This window comes from Dermatophagoides farinae, chromosome 4 (genome assembly GCF_024713945.1).
Source record: "Dermatophagoides farinae isolate YC_2012a chromosome 4, ASM2471394v1, whole genome shotgun sequence".
Taxonomy (NCBI): Eukaryota; Metazoa; Arthropoda; class Arachnida; order Sarcoptiformes; family Pyroglyphidae; genus Dermatophagoides; species Dermatophagoides farinae.
The window spans coordinates 1510451-1527577 of record NC_134680.1 but is presented as its reverse complement, the minus strand read 5'-3'; the positions used below and the strand labels follow the sequence as shown (position 1 = coordinate 1527577).

The following is a 17127-nucleotide window of genomic DNA, read 5'->3' as shown; positions in this document are numbered from 1 at the left end:
ATTTAAAATTTTCTCATCATTTATGGCATATTATGATTAACAATAATAATCGATTGATTTAAATCGATGATAAACAAATGATTTTTAATGGAAAAAAAATTGATGAAAATCTACTGAAAAAATTGCACACAAAGATATGTATTATTCGAAAATAAAAAAAAAAGAAATACCGCAATCTTATTTATAAATGTTGTTTGCTTGAAAAATCATATCCGATTTGGACCTTCGAACAATGATGAACATGATGGTGATGATAACGAAGATAATTAAGATTAAGATAATCACACTATTATAAAAAAAACATTGATCAACTGAAAAATCCAAAGATAGATTTCATCATTGAGATTTTGTCATATCCATACAAATCAATCTATCCATCAACAGATCGTGATCATCATCATAGTGTTTGGCCAACTTTAATCAATGAATTCTTTTGGAAATCGAAAGCAAAAATCACTGCTGTGAAAAAACGGCTTGATTCGATCATATTTTTTTTCATTTTCATCAATCGATTCACTAAAGTTTTACATCTATGTACTATAGTAATACTAAATAGTACCTGACCAAAAATAATTTTGTTTATTTATTATTATTAGGTTATAGATGATTATTGCCGTTCGATGTTGGAATTTTTTTTGTTTATCATCATCATCATTAATTATAACACATCAAAAAAAATTCTTGCTTCAAAGCACGTTCTAATCACATCATAATGTTGATGGTATGTTTTTGCACCTACCACATACGCACAAACACTTTATTCATTTCAAAATTCAGATTTTATCGATTCGATTGGTTGATTTTTTAATCAAAGAAAATTTCAATAAAAAACAACTAGAAAAACACACATAAATAAAAAATGTCAAACGATTTTATTATTTATTTTTTTTTTCGTCATTTTTTTTTGGTCGAATGTCGTAAATTGAAAGAAAATCAAATCAACAAAAAATTGCTGATCCAGAAACAACAAAAAAAAACAACATGGATACTCAAAATAGGACAGATGGTCATGGATTTGTTAGAAATAGTTAATATACTAAAAGCGAAAAACCAAAACCAACATCTGTCTTTTCAACATGTTTCGAATTTACCAAAAAAAAAGAAAAACAAAAATACATACATAGGACATGGAACATTTCATTTTTTTTTTAATTCAATGAAATTTTTTTTATAAATAAAATTTCCAATAAAATTACAAATGTATTTGTGCAAAATATGAAATTTTTTTTTTTTGGTTAAAATTATCAAATTACAAAATCTATTTGGGATGCATGTTTTTATGTGTGTGTGTGTGCGTTTGTGAATGTGAATAGGGTTTGTCTATTATATGTCGAATACAAAAACATAATGTTTATAATTTATTAAATAAATGATGATCGATGAATTATTATTTCATATATGATTGATCAGATTTATCAGGCAATTGATTGTAACTGTAAAATATATCTATATAATTCACGTTCCATAATTTTCAATTCATCCATACGATATCGATAAAGTAGTATGAATTTTTCCAATGGACATTTTTGACATAGATTTTCATAATGATTAACGCATACAAGACGTAGATTACCTTTGAATATGAAAAAAAATGAAATGAAATTAAAATATTGAATTAAAAAAAAAAAATACAAAATGAAGTGAAACTTACCATCATCATGTTTACAATTACATTTGATGGCCGATAAAAAACAGGTAGTCTTACAATAATCACATTGTCTTTCATCATCTTTGAATGTTTCAAATGAAAAATATTCCGTGTTCATAACGCCAATAGTAAAGATTTTATGCCGTAAATGCATTTCATTTTTGATCATTTCTTTTAAATCATCATATGTTGCCAATGCTAAACAGGTGTTCAAATCTTTACAACCATCGGCCATTTTACATATAAGCTCATCATGACTAAATACTGGATATCGATGAAATGCCGAATAATGTGCTATGGATAGACGACCAGTTGGTAACCAATCGGCTGTGGCAAAATTTACTGCTTCGGCAAAATTAAATCCCTGATTAAAACCAGCGTGATAAGAACGTGGAAATGTGACAACAAATTCTCCTGCTCTTTGATCGGCTCGATAAATCTATGTTATGAACAAACATAAAAAAAAATAAATTGAATCGAAACCGAAATAATATAATATTCATAATCATAATACATACAGGAACACCCAATTTCATTAAAAGATTAGGATTACAAGTAGTAACCAGATGATGTAAAAGATCCGGTTGTGAACTAAATAGATCCGGTGCCAATTGTTGCATTGCATATTCAAATATTTCAGCTTTATTACCCGGTACACCATACCAACTTTTTGGTTCACCCCAATGCAGATAATTAATTGAATATGTCCAATGATCTTCATTATGCCAACAGAATGCTGAGAAACACATTCCTACATACATCCATGGTATGATCATTCCGTTGATATTCGTATTAATATGTTCGAATACTGATCCATATAATGTTGGTAGATTATTTAGATTCCAAGGAGATTTTATATAACACTATATTATTATAATCAAACAAAAAAATGGAGATTCAGAGTTAAATTAAGTGGCAATTAAAAAAAACACGAAAAACGAACCTTTTTATCATCTGGAATGGATGCACTATTCTTAGTGGTTGGAAATCCACTACCATAATCATTTGTATAAAGATCAGCACCATATTCAACACAGACAACATTTTCAAATGGTGTCGATACGATACGCCAAAATTCTTTTTCTAAATCCGAACATCGTACATTTGTTGGTGGTGAACAACGGAAATAATTTTCCTTAAATTTATCGGCCATTTCACCAAATTCGCGTAATGTGTAAGTTTTCGGTGATTGTGTAAAACCAAATTCACTTGTGTAGGTTTTTGGTAGCCGTTCCAATATGGTTGATAAACATGAATGACAATGCCATTGTCCTTTTGGAATATCATTAAACGGTGGTATCAGACAGGTTTTATGAAATGAATTTCGACATTTATGACACGTCAATAATGAATATGATTGATAATTATCATAACAATTGAAACAGAATTTATCCACATCATCAATATCATCATAATCATCTTCTTCTGTTTCTGTTTTATTGACATCATCTACGATTGTTGTTGTCGTAGTTCCATTTTTATTGAGATCATTATTTGAAGTATTATTAGCCATCAATTTTGTCTTATCATCATTATCATTTGAATGGCCATTGTTGTTGTTGTTGTTGGTCTCCGGTTTTATATCCGGATTTTTCATCTGTTCATGCAATGATAATGGGTCATTATCATGATTATTATTATTATTTGTAATAATGGGGGAACGGATCGAATCAGAACTATTGGAATTTGATTGTTTAGGTTCTTGTTCTTGTTGTTGTTTCCATACCTCCGGATTGGTTGTTGCACCACTCAAGAATACATCATATGGAAATAAATAACGTTCATAATATGTACGTAATGATGTTGAATTATGTTTCTGATAACCGATACGTGTAGCAATTTTACCCCATTTACGATCACGTGTACATATTTCAAAACCACCTTCATCTTTAACCACTGAATGTAAACGATAAACATCCAGATATTTTTTCTCAATTGTCGGTATACGCAACGTAATGCCTTGAAGATTCCAAAATTTACATAATTTATCCGTAAAATTTAATCGGATACGTGAACCAGCTTCCAGATCATTAATACGTTGTGTACGAGGTGTAAAATGAAATTCATTACGATCAATGGCGAATGGTACTTGAAATTCCTATTTTTCAATTAAGGTGGATAAAAATTATTCGAATTGATTCATTATAATTCTATAAATTTTAATGAACAAACCTTAGGCGGAATAATTTTACATATACCAAATGGTTCTGCATTCGAACGAATCTTACTGATATAATCGATTGGACCAAGACTAAATTCTTCATATGTAGGCCGAAATATTGGACATTCTGGTGGATGTATAAAATGAAATGCACGTAATTTTTCATAATCAATTTCAGGTTGTGGAGGCTGTGGCTGTTGTTGCGATGGATTCTTCATGGTTTGATCATCATTCGAATCAGATTGTTGTTGTTGTTGTTGCTCCTGTTGATTATTAATATTGATCATTGATGATGCCATGATCTCGATAATCAATGATTAATCAATTTTCCAATCAAATCGATCAGAATTCGGATGAATTCTTAACAAAAAAAAATCTGATAATCCAAATATATAAAAACAGACAGACACACCAAAAACACACGATGGATTGAATGCCAAACACAAAACTCACATAATAAGATAATTCATAAGCGCCATCTCTTGTATATAAACATTGTTCAAATTCCATTCTTTTGTAAAAAAAAAGATAAAGGTTATACAGCTCCACCCATTCTTTTGGATGGCAAGAAAAACAACAACAACTCAGTTGGGTTCTCCAATCATTTTTTTTTTGCTGCTGCTATTCAACATCAAAGATCATTACACAAACAGGCCAATAGATGACGCCAATAAATTCCAATGAAATTGTTCGAATTTTAAAAAACGAAAAGATTTAAACAAACTTTATTTTTTGATTTTCAAATTTTTTTAATCATGTTTGTATCAATTACATATGGTTATTATCAACGAATTATAAGAGAAAATTGAAGAATAAAAAGAAAAAAAAACAAATGATTTATAGCCATTTTATAGTGAAATGTAATATGAATTCAAAATTAGATAAAGAAAAGATCTCTACATAACATAGACTTTTTCTATTGCTTTAAAATTAAATGATTTATTCGTACGTGGACAGATAACCTTTCCATCATTTTCATCGGCCATTTTACGCAATGATTTCTCACCATAAACATAACCATTCGGTAACATTAATGGTTGATTATTTTCATTAATAGGCTCACCAGATATGAAACATACAAGACGTGATTGTGAACAATGTGCACATGGTAATGATGATGCTAATTTATTTAGACCTTCGGAACAAACGGGACATTCATTATTACGATTGCCATCTTTTCGATAACATTGTGGTGTTTTCAGCGATGAAAGGCCGGCTTGTAATGTGATGGAAAATATCGATGCATTTGTTAGCTGATATAGCTTGAAATTTTCTTGTCGAAATTGTTGAATTAATTGTTGCCAACGATTTAAATCAAATAATGATTTATATGGCTCAACATGTATGGTCGATTGAAATGCTAATAGACCCATCACTCGTAGAAGATCATTCGATATGGATATTCCGCCAAGATCTTCAAGATTTGAAAAATATTTCTGTGCATATCGAACCGCTTCTACACGTTGTTCTGAACGTATTAATTCAATGAATTCCTGTTGTCGCAAACTAAATTCTAATGTTGATTTAATCTTCCGTAATTTAGATTTATTTTCATGACACCATGCTAAACATCGTGCTGTTTCATGTCGTGCCAATGATGATTCAATATCTTTACAAACCAAAAATATATCAATATTTGTTAGATTTTCAATTTCCGAACATTCAGCCAACTGGATGCCCGTTTCATAATAGCCAGCACGTAAACAATGATCAACAAGCATACGATCCATTCGTTTACGTTTCCATTGTGCAATGACTGGATCATCCATTTCATTCGTTATTATTGATGATGATGATGATGATGATGATGATGATGATGATGATGATGATGATGATGATGATGATGATGATGACGGTGGTGCTTGAGGTGTTGATAATGGTTCTGATTGTTGATGATTATTCTGTAATTGTTGTTGTTGCAGCTGCTGCTGCTGTTGTTGTTGTTGTTTACTATTAATTAGATAATATTCTTTAAGATGGTCTAATCGTCGTTTACAAACATTTGCCACATTTATTTCATCCGTAATTGATTCAATTGATTTACGTTTCAAGACGGATAATTTATTAACCACACCGACCAGTAATTCATTAATACGTCCAATTGTAACAGGTTCATGATCATCATTACTAGCATTACCATTTTTATCAGTATCATCAATTCTATCTTTAGATTTATTAACCATTTTTTCAAGTTCAGCAATTGATGATTGTACTTGTGATGCATCACGATCAATATTTTTTTGGGCCATACGAAATTTTTTATTCAGAATTTCATATGGTACCTTTATGGTTTGATGTTCTAGTGCACGTATATCAGACATCGTTCCCGTTTCTGTGAGTACTTCGGCTATATCCACACAAAAAGTGGTTAAAAATTGCGGAATTCATGCAAAAATCGTGAGTACTACTCACAGTTTCTATTGTTCGACTACATACACTCAAATAATCCAGCAAAATTAAGTGTAAATATGATCTGACGTTAATGAACAGCACATTCGTTTGGTGGGACTATCACGGAATTCTAAATCAATTTGAAAAATGACTATGATAAGCAATTTGTGATGTATGTTAATGTTTAATGAACAAATTGTAGAATTTTTTATTGTAAACTTAAAAATTTATATTAATATATAATATCATCTTGGTAGTAGAAGTCAATGGTTAACCGAATTATCATTATGGCTGATAATAATAACGATAATAATGATGGCAATAATGGTAATCAAGATCTTAGTGATCAATTGAAATCCATAAATGATCTGTTTAGTCCGTTAAACGACCATTTGCATTGTATTTAAACCGTCAATCAAAATCATATCACCACTAATGATGGTAATAATATTGTTAATCTGGTCAAATCAAATTACGAGAATTACGTGTTATCGTAAATCGTGAAATATCATGTCAAAAATCTTAACCCATTGACTACCAAGCGGCACATATGTGTGTCACTCAAATTTTCCACAATAGACCAGCGGCTCATATATGCGCCAAAAACACATGAAAATTCGAAAAGTTGGTCTATTTTGCGACCTTTTTTCTGTCTATGGCGGTAGTCGATGGGTTAAACATTGGCTTACATCTGTAAAATCAGCTTTCAGAAGTTGTGGCTATAGTCACTTTCTAGAATCAGAATTGGATGTAAATCATTCTGACAATACAAAATTATAGCAAGAAATATTAATATTCCAATAAAATAATTCAAATTTTAAAAAACGAAAAGATTTAAACAAACTTCATTTTTTGATTTTCAAATTTTTTTAATCATGTTTGTATTACAATTACATATGGTTATTATTAATTATTAAAGAAAATTGAATAAAAAGAAAAAAAACGAATTTTGGCATCACCAATGATGGTTGATGAGAGGAAAGAGATATTTCAAGCACAAGTTATAGTGAAATGTAATATGAATTCAAAATTAGATAAAGAAAAAAAGATCTCTACATAACATAGACTTTTTCTATTGCTTTAAAATTAAATGATTCATTCGTACGTGGACAGGTAACCTTTCCATCATTTTCATCGGCCATTTTACGTAATGATTTCTCACCATAAACATAACCATTCGGTAACATTAATGGTTGATTATTTTCATTCATAGGTTCACCCGTTATGAAACATACAAGACGTGATTGTGAACAATGTGCACATGGTAATGATGATGCTAATTTATTTAGACCTTCGGAACAAACGGGACATTCATTATTACGATTGCCATCTTTTCGATAACATTGTGGTGTTTTCAGCGATGAAAGACCAGCTTGTAATGTGATGGAAAATATCGATGCATTTGTTAGCTGATATAGCTTGAAATTTTCTTGTCGAAATTGTTGAATTAATTGTTGCCAACGATTTAAATCAAATAATGATTTATATGGCTCAACATGTGTGGTCGATTGAAATGCTAATAGACCCATCACTCGTAGAAGATCATTCGATATGGATATTCCGCCAAGATCTTCAAGATTTGAAAAATATTTCTGTGCATATCGAACCGCTTCTACACGTTGTTCTGAACGTATTAATTCAATGAATTCCTGTTGTCGCAAACTAAATTCTAATGTTGATTTAATCTTCCGTAATTTAGATTTATTTTCATGACACCATGCTAAACATCGTGCTGTTTCATTTCGTGCCAATGATGATTCCTTTTGTCACCACATAAACTCACATCTACGTTTCCTAAACCGTTCACTAAAATTTCACACCCCCTTAACCTATTATCCACAATAAACATTGTCTCACTCCCCCCAAATTCTTTCATTTTGTAAATCAAAAATTTCTTTAATTTTTAATAGAATAAATAAATTTAAGAGAGTTATGCTCTCATATAAAAAAAACACACATGAAACACGACGGTCAAATTGTCTTAAATAAAAAGTGATTTCTTCATTATCCAAGAGTGTGATCTAATTTGCTATTTGTCTTGTAATAAATATATTTGACATCCAAGTTGAAATAGGCAAATAACATGTGATTTCATGTCCAATAAATCCAATTTAGCATTATTTAATTGTATTTGCAAAGGATACATTGTATCCAGAAATATTTAATGTCAACTTTGTAATTTGATTTCTTCTCAATTCTTTTTTGACACAAGTGCCGTTGAGGCGGAGTGTCTTTATAGTTATAATAAAATAATAAAATAAATAAATAGGCAAATAAAAATTAAAAATTAATTTTAAATTCTTCCTACTTTCTTGTGTTATTTTTTTAAGTTTAATTTATTTAAAATGAGTGCTAAACAAAAAAAAAGTTTTTTGCACCTTAAATTAATCGAAGTTCAGAAATTAACAGTAGAAAGAAATTGAATATTATTTGAACTGAGCAATGAGCTTATAATTTTTTGAGGTAAATACATGTCAGAGAATTGTTATGATTTTCATAAAATCATAACAATACCGAAAATGGAAATTGAGATGATCGATTGCACATCCGATCATCGAAGGATGTGGTGAACATTTCAAAACATCGAAATTTAATTTTAATAAATTTAATAACATTCTATCATGAATTCAATAAATGCCACATTACCAAAATGGTAATGTGGCATTTGTACATCCGATGATTAAATCAAAACAAATTGTGAATTAGAATTTATTATAAAAGCAAACTTAAAATAATAATAAAGTACGATAATTTATTGGTGAATTTTGAGTGAAACAGCAGCGACGAATAATCTATTGATATACATATGTCTGTAAATAGTGAGTAGATAATAGGATTTTCTGTAAAAATGTTAGGTGAGACTGAAGTAAGAAAATATTTTTCACTATGTATCTTGTTAGTGGACAAATAAAAGGTGAGTTGAGGATTGCATTGATCCGCATTTACCGTAAGGTGAGGAAGCTTTTTTGATTTGAAATAGATATTTGTTGAAAGTGCCATGTCCGGTCTTATATATATATATAGTTAAATTAATGTTGATAATGACAATAGTATCCAAAGGCCAAATGCCTTACACCATCAATGTATCAATAAAACAATCGGTTAGTCGGATGTTGCTATCTGGATGCGAAAATTGTGAGTGCTCGCAAAAATTATGGATTTACTATCGATATATCGAAATCTGGTGAATCTGATGAACAGATTATGTAGTAAACGTGCAAATACACATGAAAATGCCGAAGCTAATGACGAATTATTTGGTACAGATGAATTAAAATCGACCAAATGAAAAAATTCAACTACTTGCGGATGGTCACTAAATGCCATAACGAATTCGTTCGTTTTCTGGTTCAGGAACCGAACCTTTTTTTATTCGTCCAGACTGTTTTATTTGTTTGGCCAGAGCGAATTTAAAGATCTTTGTATTCGTCTACGTTTCGGTTTTCGTTATTTGTTGATCGTCAAATCCGAAATTGATAACGATGGTTTGCAACTTTTTCGGGACTGTCGTGAAACGATACTGAAAAAGGATCTATTAAAAGAGGAAGTATGAAAAAAGAGCATATGGTGTGAGTGAGTGTGTTTTTGTCGGTTCGGTTGTACACGGTTTCGATTGATTGTAATATTCATAAAGTTTTTGTTTTTTGATTTTTAAAATTGTGAAAAATACCATCATTTAATAAACAAACATTAAATAACTAAGATTTTTGTTGCGTTATTTCATCACACGGGACTTTGTTTGTTGTGTTTACATCGCACTCACACAATCATCATCAACACATACACGTTGTAATTGGGATTACCGTTGGAGATCTAGTGCAGATGGGAGAACTAGTAGTTGCTTCTTTCCGTCCATTTACGATTATTGTCGTGAAGTGATACTAAAAAAGGATCCATTAAAATAGGACGTATCAGAAGAAAAGCACATTTGAGTGTGATTGTGTTTTTGTCGGTTTAGTTGTACACGGTTTCGTTCGATTGTAAGAGTATCATGGGATAACAATGATAAATCGGCCGTCCAATGTAGCCCATATAAATTCTGATTGAATCTTCCTCATGGAAGGGTCAATAACGGATTCAGGTTTCTAACCCCACCCACTTCCGCTAGAGCCATACACGCCACTTTTTTTCAAACCGCTCCCGCCAATAGATGACGCTGGAAATTCAAATGAAATTGTTCGAATTTTAAAAAACGAAAAGATTTAAACAAACTTTATTTTTTGATTTTCAAAGTTTTTAATCATGTTTGTATCAATTACATATATGGTTATTATTAATTATTAAAGAAAATTGAATAAAAAGAAAAAAAAACGAATTTTGGCATCACCAATGATGGTTGATGAGAGGAAAGAGATATTTCAAGCACAAGTTATAGCCATTATAGTGAAATGTAATATGAATTCAAAATTAGATAAAGAAAAAAAGATCTCTACATAACATAGACTTTTTCTATTGCTTTAAAATTAAATGATTCATTCGTACGTGGACAGGTAACCTTTCCATCATTTTCATCGGCCATTTTACGCAATGATTTCTCACCATAAACATAACCATTCGGTAACATTAATGGTTGATTATTTTCATTCATAGGTTCACCCGTTATGAAACACACAAGACGTGATTGTGAACAATGTGCACATGGTAATGATGATGCTAATTTATTTAGACCTTCGGAACAAACGGGACATTCATTATTACGATTGCCATCTTTTCGATAACATTGTGGTGTTTTCAGCGATGAAAGACCAGCTTGTAATGTGATGGAAAATATCGATGCATTTGTTAGCTGATATAGCTTGAAATTTTCTTGTCGAAATTGTTGAATTAATTGTTGCCAACGATTTAAATCAAATAATGATTTATATGGCTCAACATGTGTGGTCGATTGAAATGCTAATAGACCCATCACTCGTAGAAGATCATTCGATATGGATATTCCGCCAAGATCTTCAAGATTTGAAAAATATTTCTGTGCATATCGAACCGCTTCTACACGTTGTTCTGAACGTATTAATTCAATGAATTCCTGTTGTCGCAAACTAAATTCTAATGTTGATTTAATCTTCCGTAATTTAGATTTATTTTCATGACACCATGCTAAACATCGTGCTGTTTCATTTCGTGCCAATGATGATTCAATATCTTTACAAACCAAAAATATATCGATATTTGTTAAATTTTCGATATCCGAACATTCAGCCAACTGGATGGCCGTTTCATAATAGCCAGCACGTAAACAATGATCCACAAGCATACGATCCATTCGTTTGCGTTTCCATTGTGCAATGACTGGATCATCCATTTCATTCGTTATTATTGGTGCTGATGATGATGATAACAGTGGTGCATGAGGTGTTGATGATGGTTCTGATTGTTGATGATTATTCTGCAATTGTTGTTGTTGTTGTTGCTGCTGATGTTGTTGTTTACTATTCATTATGTAATATTCTTTAAGATGGTCTAATCGTCGTTTACAAACATTTGCTGCATTTATTTCATCCGTAATTGATTCAATTGATTTACGTTTCAAGACAGATAATTTATTAACCACACCGACCAGTAATTCATTGATACGTCCAATTGTAACAGGTTCATGATCATCATTACTGACATTACCATTGTCATTACCATCTTTATCAGCATCAGCAATCATATCTTTAGATTGATTAACCATTTTTTCAAGTTCAGCAATCGATGATTGTACATGTGATGCTTCACGATCAATATTTTTTTGGGCCATACGAAATTTTTTATTCAGAATTTCATATGGTACCTTTATGGTTTGATGTTCTAGTGCACGTATATCGGACATCGTTCCCATTGTAGCTAAACGTGTTGGACACAATTTTAGCTGTACGTTTGAATTGGTAAATGTTTCCGTGTTGATAGCGGCGTTACCACTAATGCCACCACCGATCAATGATGATGATCCTCCGTGTGAACCTGATGAACGATTTTCGTTAAATAGATTATGTGGTAAACGTGCAAATACGCGTGAAAATGCAGCAGCTAATGATGAATTATTTGATACAGATGAATTATTATCGACCAAACGAAAAAATTCAACTACTTGTGGATGGCCACTAAATGCCATAACGAATTGAATCAATTATTAATTGAAATTTTTTTTTTGTTTGTTTGTTTCGTTTGGTTTATTTTTCGTGGTACGAATAAAAAATACGTTCGTTTTCTGGTTCAGGAACCGAACGTTTTTTTTATTCGTCCAGACCGTTTTATCTTGTTTGGTCAGAGCGAATTTGAAGATCTTTGTTTTCGTCTACGTTTCGGTTTTGTTATTTGTTGATCGTCAAATCCGAAATTGATGACGATGATTTGAGGTTTTTTGGGGCTTTGTTTACATCGTACTCACACAATCATCAACACACACATACGCGCATGTATCACATTATCGAATATTTTCGTTGTTGTTGTTGTTGTTGCCTGTCCCTTTTTTGTTAAAGTTTATTTCTATTTCCACACGATGGCGGTACATAATTTTGTTATGTCCATTTAAATTTGATTATCACATATGGTCGATAGAGGGCAAAAAACAATTAAATATTCAAATTCGAAACTAAATGAATTGGCTATGAAAAAGGTGTTCGAAATGTATTTTCCAAACGATCATCATCAATTTATCAATTTATTATATTGATTGAATGTATTTTTACATGAAGACCTAAATTACAATTCAAGGTTGTATGATAATATTCATAATAATTGTATATATAAATATATCATTTAAATGTTTATGATCAACATTTATTATTATTATTTCAGCATGATTGGTCAAATATGTCTACAACGATAACAAGTACCATCATTTTACATGATGATCCATGGTTCCGTATCCTACGATATATATACGGTAATTTCGGTGTACCACTGTATCCTTATCCATGGTCATCAAACAATGATAATCGTAAACATATAGTTCGATGGGTAAATTTTCTTTTAAATACCATATTGAATTTGATGGCATGTCAAACGCTTTCACCACAGTATGAATCTAGCTATTATCATGATATGATAAAAAAATATCATCAATATGGTTTATTACCCATGTATATGTTTCTGAATATTCTTCTAATAAGACCGTCTATTTTTATTGGTTATTGGTTCGTATATTCTACACGTGTCTTTCGTATAGTCGAATTATTGATGCGTAAAGATTGTTTCATTGTACGATTATCAAATCATCGATGCTATATATGGATTTTTACTATGGTTTTGTTTCATTTAATATTTCTATTTTATTATCGTTTGGATATAGTGCTGACCATTTTTCATCAAATTGCATTCGATCCAATTCGATTGTTGATGATACATATTGTATATGATTCTTATTCTATGATAACATGGTCTTTATTTTGTTATCATCAGGTATTGAATATTCTTACATTACGATGGTATTTAATGGCTATATCGCAACAGCAACAAATCAATCATCCTAACAATTATTATCAATGTCATGCAATCATTAAATCACTAGAAAAATTCTCTCGTGTAAACATTGAAATTCGACAGCTTTTCTCTCCACTTTGGATCATTCAACTGACAATAGTTTGTTCATCACATTTCAATACCATCATTCTGTTATTTATCGAAGGTTGGCAACGTCGATGGCACAAGATTCATCGGGACATTCTTGTAACATTTATTTGGATAACGTTGGTTAATCTTAATCAACAATCATTATCGATATTCGATCAGATTAACAATCGAATTCGTCAGATGATGATTACACCACGATCAATTTATGATCATCGAAAACAACAACAAATCAAACAATTTCGACGATCACAAAAATATCTTCAGCAAAGTCGTTATGTAGAATTTGAATTGTTAAGAAATGATTTTGAAATGATCATCTATGATAATACTCTACACATCCACTCGGTTCTTTTTCTAGAACTAATTGCATTTGTCATTTACTATGTATGCATTATTCTTCTATCTTGAAACAAGGATTCGAATCTTGAAAAAATTACAACAAAAACTCATGTTTTAGCCATTAGAGAGCAGCACTATTGCTATTATTCACATACAAAATAGATAACTACGATGATGATCTTGATTTTCGACACATTGAAAATAGAAATAGAAAATTTGTTGCATTTAAACTTTAATCGATTCAATTTACATTTTGATAATAAAAATATTTGATTGATTTGATTTTTGTCCTCATCATTTTCACCCAAATCATTGAACATAATGTATCGATTATTGTTATTAATATTGCCAACAATTGTTTGGTCAGCTTATATTCGTTATTACGAACCATGTTCAACACCTGTTTGTCGTCAATCGGCTCGATTCATTATCGAATCATTAGATCGACAAGTATCACCATGTGATGATTTCTATCAATTTGCTTGTGGTGGCTGGCTACAGAAACATGATCATATTCCAGCAACAAAACCATTATATAGTGTTGCCATACAAATACAGGATCAAATGATTGAAAATATCCGTTCATTACTTGAATCGAATCAAACGGCCGAGCATTCCAGTCGCACGATACGATTGGCAAAATTCCTTTATGATCAATGTTTATCGATAGACAATGAAATGGTGATTGATCAAAGCCATCTAGTTGAATCATTGTTTGCCATTCATGATGATTATCGTCATAATGATACATGGTATAACATTTATCTATCAAATTTGGCTACCATCCATGCCATGTTTCGTATTGTTGTCGTTGCCAATCCACGAAATACAAGCGAACAGATTTTAGCCATGGATACGGCCTCATTTCCATTGGACGATATTGTTAATGTAAAGACCCGAAATCGGCCAACAATGGTTGCATATCAACATTATTTAGAAAAAATTTCTAAATTAATACCATATCTTCGTCATAAGAATGACTCGGAAATTGTTGAACTAATTGACGAAATGATTGATATTGAAATTCGATTGGGAAGCATAAAAATGACCGATCTGGATCATCAAGATCTATCAAAAATTATCAACATTATGAGCATTGCCGATTTTGAAAGACAGATGAATTTTCCATGGTTAGATCACATTTTTCGACCAACATTTCGAATGTTCGATGCTTCCAATGTTAAAATTTCTCGGAAAAATTTATTACTCATCACCGATCTGGGTTATTTCAGAAATTTTACCACTTTAATTGAAACGATTCCTGGCGATAAACTTCGTACATTTTTAGATTTTCAGTTGGCACGAATGGTGACACCATATCTTGGTGAACAATATCGTCGTTATATGTTTGAATTTTTGAAAACAAAATCCGGTATAAAACGAACTCCGAATAGATGGCGTACCTGTTATAGTCAGATTGAAAAAATCCTACCATGGGCATTATCTCGTCTATATGTTGATCATAATCATCTTGATATGAATGATCGAAAACAAGCTGGTGATCTTGTCGATTCAATTCATGAGACATTCATCGAAATGGTCAATGACGTTCCTGATCGACAATCATCATCAAACACATGGATCGATAATAATGTTCGACAATTATCATTGAAAAAGTTGAACCACATACGAAAAAATGTTGCCTTTCCACAATGGCTACTCGATGACCATCGTTTAGATCGAATACATCATCTTGATGATTATGTTGATGATTATCGATCGCTCGATGATTACATACCAACAATGATACGTTTCGAATGGAATCAGATGCAATCCAATTTGTTACAATTGAACAATGACAATAACGATCTAGAAAAAGACATTGATAGTTGGGCAATGGAACCAGCCATGATTAATGCTGCATATTCACCTATTGAAAATACAATCAGTAAGTATCTGAGTCGTCCTAGTTTAATAAGGAATTTCTTATTCGAAATAAATATCGATTGTTTTCAGCGATACCGGCAGCCATTCTAACACCACCATACTATGATTCGAAACTTCCACTCAGTATAAATTACGGTGCCATTGGTTCGGTTATCGGTCATGAATTGACACATAGTCTCGATGATGAAGGTCTCCATTTTGATCATAAAGGTAATTATCATTTGGAATCAATGGATAATGATGACCACCAATTATTGTGGTCGGCTGATATGTTGCAAAATTTTGAAAAACGTTCCGAATGTCTTGTCGAACAGTATTCAGCTATCCAAGAACCGATAACCGGATTACATGTAAGTTGAATTGATTAGCACAACAAATTTAGCACTAAATATTATTTAAATCAAATCAATTAGCTTAATGGCAATAATACATTGGGTGAAAATATAGCCGATAATGGTGGCCTACGTCAAGCATATCATGCATTTCGTGGTGAACAATATCGTCATCCACAACAAGCCAATCGAATACTAGCCGATCTATCCGATTTTAGTCCCGAACAATTATTTTTCATAGCCAATGCACAAATCTGGTGCACCAAATATCGTCCACAATCATTATGGTCTAAAATTCACCATGATCCTCATGTTCCGGCTAGATATCGTGTCAATGTTCCGGCATCAAATTTACCGGCATTTGCTCATGCATTCAATTGTCCATCGGGTACACGTATGAATCCAAATCGTAAATGTATCTTATGGTGAATCTATCAATCACTTGTAAACAGTTTTTTTTGACCCTGTTTTTTTTTTATTCCGATGGTTGTTTAATTTATTTGAATTTGAATATTTAATTGTTTTTTTTTGTGTTAAAATTAACATTTTTTGTGATTATTAAATTTTTTTGTTAGAAAACATTATCATTGCATGTTCATTTTATAATCAACGCAATCACTGTCTTATTTTTAATGATTATGATGATACACATGTAATCATCAATCAGCTGATATGATTATGATGCTAACAAAAATCATCAACGGATTGAGATCTTTACATAAACGAAATTGTGTCATACAGTTACACACACGCGGATAATGGAATCTCTGCCACACCCGTTTTATTATTATCTAATTGCATGGAATCGGGTGTCG

General features: G+C 31.3%; 6 protein-coding genes across 7 annotated transcripts; 2 read left to right on the top strand and 4 right to left on the bottom strand.

The window, feature by feature from the left end:
- Positions 1–1128: 1128 nt before the first annotated feature.
- LOC124489890 (lysine-specific demethylase 5B) lies at positions 1129–4264 on the bottom strand. 2 transcript variants are annotated; one of them, XM_047052283.2, is made up of 6 exons: positions 3821–4264; positions 3375–3746; positions 2592–3245; positions 2167–2511; positions 1652–2087; positions 1129–1573 (listed from the first exon to the last, which is right to left on the bottom strand). In XM_047052283.2, exons 1-6 carry the CDS (start codon positions 4106–4108, stop codon positions 1416–1418), a joined length of 2253 nt encoding a protein of 750 aa, XP_046908239.2. In that variant the 5' UTR covers positions 4109–4264; the 3' UTR covers positions 1129–1415. The 2 variants fall into 2 exon arrangements, with proteins under 2 accessions (XP_046908239.2, XP_075586864.1); XM_075730749.1 differs by having other exon boundaries at positions 2592–3746.
- A 269-nt stretch (positions 4265–4533) lies between these two features.
- On the bottom strand, positions 4534–6276 carry LOC124489891 (E3 ubiquitin-protein transferase Katazuke). Its single transcript, XM_047052284.2, has 2 exons — positions 6222–6276; positions 4534–6156 (listed from the first exon to the last, which is right to left on the bottom strand). The coding sequence occupies exon 2, from the start codon at positions 6128–6130 to the stop codon at positions 4706–4708; it is 1425 nt and encodes a 474-aa protein (XP_046908240.2). The 5' UTR covers positions 6131–6156; positions 6222–6276; the 3' UTR covers positions 4534–4705.
- Positions 6277–7048: 772 nt separating this feature from the next.
- LOC142597439 (E3 ubiquitin-protein transferase MAEA-like) lies at positions 7049–8346 on the bottom strand. Its single transcript, XM_075729956.1, has 2 exons — positions 8284–8346; positions 7049–7960 (listed from the first exon to the last, which is right to left on the bottom strand). Exons 1-2 carry the CDS (start codon positions 8344–8346, stop codon positions 7253–7255), a joined length of 771 nt encoding a protein of 256 aa, XP_075586071.1. The 3' UTR covers positions 7049–7252.
- Positions 8347–10412: 2066 nt separating this feature from the next.
- LOC124491232 (E3 ubiquitin-protein transferase MAEA) lies at positions 10413–12294 on the bottom strand. The gene has a single exon (XM_047053869.2). It carries the CDS (start codon positions 12292–12294, stop codon positions 10630–10632), a length of 1665 nt encoding a protein of 554 aa, XP_046909825.2. The 3' UTR covers positions 10413–10629.
- Positions 12295–12849: 555 nt separating this feature from the next.
- LOC124500381 (uncharacterized) lies at positions 12850–14162 on the top strand. The gene is made up of 2 exons (XM_047064447.2): positions 12850–12896; positions 12981–14162. The coding sequence occupies exon 2, from the start codon at positions 12996–12998 to the stop codon at positions 14160–14162; it is 1167 nt and encodes a 388-aa protein (XP_046920403.2). The 5' UTR covers positions 12850–12896; positions 12981–12995.
- LOC124491231 (neprilysin-1) lies at positions 14149–16891 on the top strand. Its single transcript, XM_047053868.2, has 3 exons — positions 14149–15981; positions 16050–16330; positions 16394–16891. Exons 1-3 carry the CDS (start codon positions 14415–14417, stop codon positions 16739–16741), a joined length of 2196 nt encoding a protein of 731 aa, XP_046909824.1. The 5' UTR covers positions 14149–14414; the 3' UTR covers positions 16742–16891.
- Positions 16892–17127: the final 236 nt, after the last annotated feature.